At 36.4% G+C, this 7,513-nt stretch overlaps 1 protein-coding gene across 3 annotated transcripts; it reads right to left on the minus strand.

Annotated features, from left to right (window-relative positions):
* Positions 1–201: 201 nt before the first annotated feature.
* Positions 202–5,411, minus strand: LOC120110277 (deoxyhypusine synthase-like). Of its 3 annotated transcripts, none has more exons than XM_039124807.1 (6): positions 5,258–5,407; positions 4,609–4,842; positions 4,260–4,427; positions 3,087–3,305; positions 1,682–1,768; positions 202–902 (listed from the first exon to the last, which is right to left on the minus strand). In XM_039124807.1, the coding sequence occupies exons 2-6, from the start codon at positions 4,825–4,827 to the stop codon at positions 867–869; spliced, it is 729 nt and encodes a 242-aa protein (XP_038980735.1). In that variant the 5' UTR covers positions 4,828–4,842; positions 5,258–5,407; the 3' UTR covers positions 202–866. The 3 variants fall into 3 exon arrangements, with proteins under 3 accessions (XP_038980735.1, XP_038980731.1, XP_038980737.1); XM_039124803.1 differs by having other exon boundaries at positions 203–902; positions 5,294–5,411; XM_039124809.1 differs by lacking the exons at positions 202–902; positions 5,258–5,407 and adding an exon at positions 2,009–2,088 and having other exon boundaries at positions 1,681–1,768; positions 4,609–5,251.
* Positions 5,412–7,513: the final 2,102 nt, after the last annotated feature.

A 7,513-nucleotide genomic window follows, 5' to 3' on the forward strand; every position in this document is an offset into this window, starting at 1 on the left:
CCGGCCAACCAAGCAACGCATCCCGGGCATCCAAGAGCCCAGCAAATTCAGCATATGGCCGCAAGGGATCTGACTTAGTTTGGATCCCCTTGCAGCTTATTAGGAAGATCATTTGAATTTCAAATTGTTTCCACCAATAAGCTTATTCGGCCTATATAAAGGAGCCATTAGGGCCTTTCCATGGATAATTCCATTAGATCATTTTTCTACACTGTAAAGGGTTATCCATTAGGTCACTTAGGTGGGTTTTTCGGCCGCAAGGCTTGGGCTAGGGTGGGGTAAATCAACTCCCCTTAGATTGTATTAAGCTAGCATGATTCCTTTCCGATCTTGCTAGATTTCTCATTTTTGTTGTCATTTGGAATAGAATCGTCATCTTTTCTTCCCCACATCTTGATTCTTCTCCTTGGTCGAGCACCATCACTAGAGTAGCATAGGCAAGGTTCCAAAGGCAGCAAGAGATAGCGTGTTACCCGCCCTAAAGACGGTTCCGCAATCAACAACAATTCCCTCAACTGAACCTTGGTGTGGGGTTTGGGACCGCACGCCCCGCGGGTCCAACAATGGTGCTAATATTGAGATGGGACTTTGTTCCTAATCCAACAATGGTGCTTTCATTGATAACTTTTGACCCACCCAAGGCATGGGATTGGCTTGATGAAGGATATATCTTGAATACCTTTGATTTTTGTGAACTTTCTTTTTGATAACTTTTGATGTTATTAGGGAAGTTAATAGTTAGGGTTCTTTGAATTATAATAGGATTTGGAATCCCGTATTGGAAAGTTGAAGCACAGAGTGCCCTTGTGCCACTTATAAATACCTCCATTAGGGCTTCTCTTATAATCATCATGGAGATATTTGAGTTATTGATTAATGGAGATTCTACTAAGAAAACCATTCTTCCCTTGCCTTCTCTTTATTCTCTCTCTCTCCCCTTTTGGTGGATTCCTAGAGTTTGCGAGTTAACGTATGAGAGCTATCTTTGGAATGACCGGACAAGATGGTGTTTTTGGCTTTTGAAAAGAGTAATCCACCCTTGCTCCTCTTCCAACTACTGTCTTCCTTGTGTCATATGTGCCATAGTGAGATTTCTACCTCACCATAATCGGTTGTGCCAACATATTTTTTCATTTTTTTTCTTTTCCATAACCTACTCTGTCTTCCTTATACAACTCTCTACCTTCCTCCTTCGAGTTTGTAGGCCCAAGTTCAACACCTCCCCAGCATCAAACTTACTTATGCTTTAACCTTTGCAAGATGTATAACGCTGAGTAGGATATTCTGATAGATCATACACAATTTATACCCACTCTTTCTCTACTTAGAAACCTTGTCCTAAAGCATGTTGGATCTAGATAGATTTAAACTAAGTTGTATTACAAAAATTTCTCATAGACAAGAGGCAGTATATAAGAAATATCATTATCTCATCTCTATAGACATCAAATAGAATTGATACAAGTTAAAAGAACAAATGATTTGCAGATCTTGCAAAGTAAGACTACTTTCGACTAGACTCAAACAAATTCAGTGAAACAATGAAAGCTTTGCAGGCTAAGTCCTAGAAAACAACTATTGGTCTAGCACATTAGGTAATTCATAGCAAGCATCACTTAAAGGTCCTGCAAGAGAGTGAAAACAACAAAAAGTAAGATAATGACTACTAATTAATATTTACCTTATGTGCCCAGTAGAGGTATGAACTAGCGTCATTTATTTCTTTGCCAAGGCGGGCAATCACTTTTGATGGTGTCCAAATTACATTCTGTTAAAATAAGCCATGAAATTGGAACATGTCAATGCAAAGACTAGTAAGAATGTTACAGCAAAACATAATTGTTTGGAGTAGAAATTTTTTACTTTGGCAACATATAACTAATGGTCATCACTTAGATGCTGGATCATGATTGTTAATGATGTAAGTATTGTAGTTTCTATCTGACATAATAATATTGCTATTTATAGTGAAATTAAAAGTAAAATATATAAATTGATAGCTACTTACATTAGAAATGGAAGAAAGATCACCCTAGAATGGAATATGTACAGGATTCAGTACCAACCTGACAGGTGCATTGATCCAGACTGAAAATAAAAAAAATGAATCTAAAAATAGAGCAAATGATTCCTTGGTCTTTCACAAGGATAATTTCTCTTTACATGGAGGAAACTCAAGTAAATATGTGGAGCAACTTCGTAATAGTCCTCAACAAGCACTACATACTAAGGTTTTGCAAACAGGTTATTATTAAGCATAGCAACATGTTAATGTGGATCAAACATGTAATAGTTGCAGCTGCTCAGATGTGGATCACACCCACTAGCCAAAACCTGTTGTGAGCAGTCCTAGATTCCACTTAATTTGCAGCATGAGTAGATTACATCTTTTTCAGCTCTTATGTCATGCTAAATAACAATATCATGGCTTTGCAGCCATGCCCTAGGAATATTATGGTCTGCTCCATGAGAAAGATCAAAGAAATGATTTTGTGCTATTCCATCCCTGCCCTATAAGAACCATTATAAGAGTTAAAATGGCACAATACAGATTAAAACTGCAATTCTTTCAAAAAATCCTAACACAAAAGTTTTCATTAAATTTTCAAAACAGTGAATATCTTAAAACTGGCAGTTATTATGTTTAGGCATTGTAATAGTCATAATGCACATGTATCAGCTAACATTTTTCAGATTTGAATGTTTACAATGGAGGCGTTCTAAAACAGTTATAAGTAATAACAGCCATCAACCATAACTAGCATATTAACAATATAACGGGAATGGCACATAGCATGCAATGTAGCAGATGGCAAGTTAATGTGTCCAAGATGCAGCCTCGTCAGGACAGAAACTTAATGACAATCATGATTGGATGTGACTTTTACCAACATTTAAATGAAATTAGAATGAAGAAAATCATGCTTTGTCTTTCAGCTATTATATAACGCAAATCATACAAACTAGGGAAATGATACCGTTAATATTTTGACTAGAGAACCACATAAGATTCCGTACCATGCAGTGTGAAAATACCTGAAAAAACATAACTCAGAACTCTGTTAAAAGTGATACCAAATTTTTACCTCTGTAGACTGTTCCAGCAACATCTGATCAAAAATTGGCATGATCCAGTCCTCAAATTTGCAGTAGTTGTCATTAGGCACCAACAAATTCCCAATTCGATTTAATCCCTTTGAGCGCAGATGAGCACCAGGCAAAGAAAAATCACCTTTATATGTTGGTGCAAGGCATTTGATAAGGTCCTCTTCTATACCACCAGCTGTCGTAACCAAAACATCTACCTACACATGCCCATAATGATATTAATAACATCCTTCATTCTATGACATAATCTGCAATACATGCACCAAGACAACTAAAAAGTGGACTGGTAGAAATTTTTAATCAAAAGAAGTGCTGACCGTACGATGGACTAAATAAGGATATTTTACTATTTATATTATGAAATAAGTCCTTTATGAGGGATTCCACACATCTCAGACTGTAATTCACCAAGAACATAGGCACGGGCATTAGATGCATTACCAATGTAAATCACTAGAGCCCCAATTTGCAGGCTGTGGAGTTACATAAGCAGAAAGCTGATAGACATGACATGCAAAGCTGACTTGAAATTGAGCGACTAGTGAATTTTTATCCGACACTTTTCTCCATGTATCATCTTTCTGCCACCTATTATGTGGCATTTTTCCGCCAAAACTTTTTCCTTTCTTTCAATATCTTGTTATATGGGCAACTAAAGACAAGGACTAATTTACCTTTTTTTCCCTATGGGTGTTCACATAATGGAGACTAGCTGCAAGTATTCTGTTTTGTTCTATTCCAGAACCTTTTCTGCCAACCATACCCACACATAGGGAGACAACAGCAGTTTTAGGGTAGCAAAAACATACCTGGATATCAGGCCATGCTATTATTTTAGTTTATTCAACTGATTTGTTTCAAACTTGTAATGATAACTAGGCTCTAATTATTGTGCACCAAACCTTACAAAAAGTATACCTTGATAAAGTCATTTGACAAAGAGAATTATGTCATGAATCAATGGTTACACACATTATTTCTGTACCCATGGCAAAAGCCGCAGAGATTGTTAAAAGGTTACATCAGTTCACATAATATCACCACAACAATAACACATGATGGTGCATGCAACGCAATTTGGAAAGAATGAAAAAAAGATTTTCTAAAGATGGAAAAGGAGAATGTAGTCCTCCAACAATTTAAACACTCACCATTCGATGCTCTACAAGGAACCGGATAGTCTCCCGGATACCAGAAGATATGAGGTTTGAAGTAAATCCCAGAAAAATTTTACACTTGACAGTTTGTCTAAAGGCAGGATTGAGCTCCTCTGTATCACAATCTTCTCTTGGCTCCTCATGGGAAAGCCTCCAATCTAACTTCAATTAGGACACAAATAGAAAATAAAAAATAACTGATAAATAAAAGAATTTTAAAAATGGTTGTTATGCTGAATATCAGCTTCACAGATTGCCTTGGAAATTAAGCTAAAAACTTAAGAAAACTATAAATAGTTGGAAATCAAAAAAGGGGAAAAAAATAAAGAGCGAGCAAGATCACCATTTGATTGACAACATCAATGGCATCTCCAAGGTTGGATGCTTGGAATCCAGTGGTGGCCATGGAATGCAGGAGGCCCATGAGGTCCACCCCACGGTTGAAATCATAGCCGCTGATCCTCGGGAATCTCTTCTCGTCTAGGGTCTCGGACGGCTTGAACACCACTGACCGTACAGCTTCGAGAGTTTCACGATCTCCTTCTCCGGTGGCGTCTCCCATTGCCAGAATCTTCTTCTTTCGATGTTCCCAAAAAAAAAAATCAATGTCTTAAACCCGACCGTTCATCGAACCGGGACAACATGACGATGCAACAAACATTTAGTTATTAATTAATTATGTACAGAAACTAGAGCAACACTACAAATATGAATAAAAAAAGACTTTTTAAGCTGTTTTCAGGCGTTTCTGCTGTTTGTTTTGTTCCTCTCTTCAGGAGAATGTTATGTTAGTAAACAATTGATAGCGCAAAACAAGATATTAAAGAAACGATTGATGGATGAACAAAGAATCGTAAAGATGAGATTTTTCTTTTTCTTCTCCTTAGAAAGAAACAATGAAACACATCGGATAGCAGATTCTGTTTCTCACGGACAAAACTTTAAAAAATGAAATAGATGAGAATGAAGCAGAGAGAGAAGAAAAGAGAAACCTGCAGATGGAAGGAGGGGAAGAGAGAGAGACGGACCTAGGGCGCCCTCCGTCAACCGTACGCCGCCCGTCGCCCGCCGCCCGCTCGCCGGCCGCGGTCCGCGTAGAGTGAGAGGAGAAAGAGAGGAAGGGGTCGCGTAAGGAAGGAGAGAGAATCGATCCACTAATCCCTAATTCCCCACCTGAATTTATCGTCGTTCGAAAACTGGCCGGTTCGCATGAACCCAGGCCGGTTGGAAAGAGACGCTAAACCGGCGGTTCCCGCAGTTCTTTAAAATGGAGCGGCTTCTGAAGTGAACTTGGCTTATGGGCCTGCCCGGACCGGTGAGGTCAACTTTTTAAAATAAAATTTTTCTCGCATGTACATTTTTATAAATTCTCACAGATTTATTAATTTTATATATTCTTTAAAAAAATTATGCATATCCTTATACATATGTGAAATTGCGAGTATACCTGGTAAATAATCTGTTTACATATGTACTCTTATGAATTATTGATTATTACTTTTCTACCCTTCTTCAACTAATGATATATATGTAAATAATACCTCAGCCATTCACTATGAAACAAGTTATATTTTTCCAACATTTTATTCCATGCTCCTTTTCCTCTTCAAAAAAACAATGCATGTAATGACTAGAATCATGGCCAAATGTTACATGGCGTAATTAGGTACTTATTTTTGTATATTGTAATTTTTGTTACCTCAATTCCTAAAATAAAAAATGTGATCTATATTTGACTATTTGGTAGGGAACTACTGTTAGATGATTTTTATATTCAAAATTTTTTCTAACTGTTTCATATTTTTTGGTTGAAAAATTATTAATTATAACTTATTATTTAAATGCCCAGCCCCTTGTTAATAAGAGACTAAATGCAAATGCAGTTATATTTCTTAATTCTTCATCTCGTAGATTCTAGTTGAATCTTTGGATTTTTTACCACATATGTAAATATGTATATGTGCTAGGCTTGGTTGACCATGCGGTCGCAAGCAAGAGCTTCACCAAGCTGAGCAAATATGCATATGTGGTGGACTCACTTTGCTTCTAGGCCTTAACTTTTTTTTTCTTATTCATTTAATTAATTTTTGGTGTTATTTTAGGTCACTTGCAAGAGTTTTGTTGCAGCCTTACTGGGTTTGTATAGCGACTAGCTGCTAGAACCAATTGATTAGTGAGATAAAGTTACTAGATTAATCTCTATAACAAAGCCAATGTCCATGTGTTCTCTTCCACAAATTACACAAATCTTAGAGTTCTATTTTCTTGTTATATAACAATTGCTACCACAATATGGTTAGGCATTATTGCTATTTAAATTTTCATAATACATATAAATTAAGGTCGAGAAAAAGCCTCAAAAGTAATATAACATCCACTGTTGTGAACTTGAGTTACGTATATGCCAAAGAATTCATATAGAAAAAAGACAATTGACAGCCAAAAAGTTAAAAACATTTATTGGCCAATCAGTTCAAAGCCATCCATCAAATATCTGTTTCCATTTTAATTAACTATGGGATGAATATAATAGCAGTCATCCATGAAATGACCAATCTTGAGAGTGACATTTTTCATCATGCATTATGGTCTATTTATGTATAAAAAACTATTGCAAACGAAAAAAAAAAACTTTTATTACTTAGCATAACTAGAAGTATCCATTGTATGCTAGTGGTTTAGGTTAAAACATGCACGGACCAGCAGAATATGCATACCTTGTAGACCAAAAAAAATATGGTAGACCAAAGCCCAACTATTACATCTCCTAGATATGTGAAGATTTGATCTGTGATAATGCGATATAAAATAACGGGCTGATAGAGCACAAAAAAAAATATGGTGAGTGATAACGAAAGGGGTCGAAAAATCATAATCATCCATTCGTTGCATGATGGCGATGATTAAGATGTTAATTATTTATAATAACATGCTAAGATTTAGAATCACAATAATACTGTATTTAAGTTTGAGAGATATACCTGCGGAAGGTATATTGAATATGCTTTTCAATCACATGGAATAATAGCAGCTGAATCTTCTTTTACTTGCTTCTCACAAACGATAGTCGTCAATGAAGCAAGCTATCAACCATATGGAAAGGAGAGGGGACTTAGCCTTTATATAGGAAACATAAGGAAGCCTTCTCATTAAAAGCTCCAAATCCTAATTGGGTTTCCTGGCCTACATACTAAAATTATCACAATAAATATGACTCAATCTTATACATCCAAAGTACACCAAAAATC

The sequence above is a fragment of the Phoenix dactylifera genome, chromosome 1 (genome assembly GCF_009389715.1).
Source record: "Phoenix dactylifera cultivar Barhee BC4 chromosome 1, palm_55x_up_171113_PBpolish2nd_filt_p, whole genome shotgun sequence".
NCBI lineage: Eukaryota > Viridiplantae > Streptophyta > Magnoliopsida > Arecales > Arecaceae > Phoenix > Phoenix dactylifera.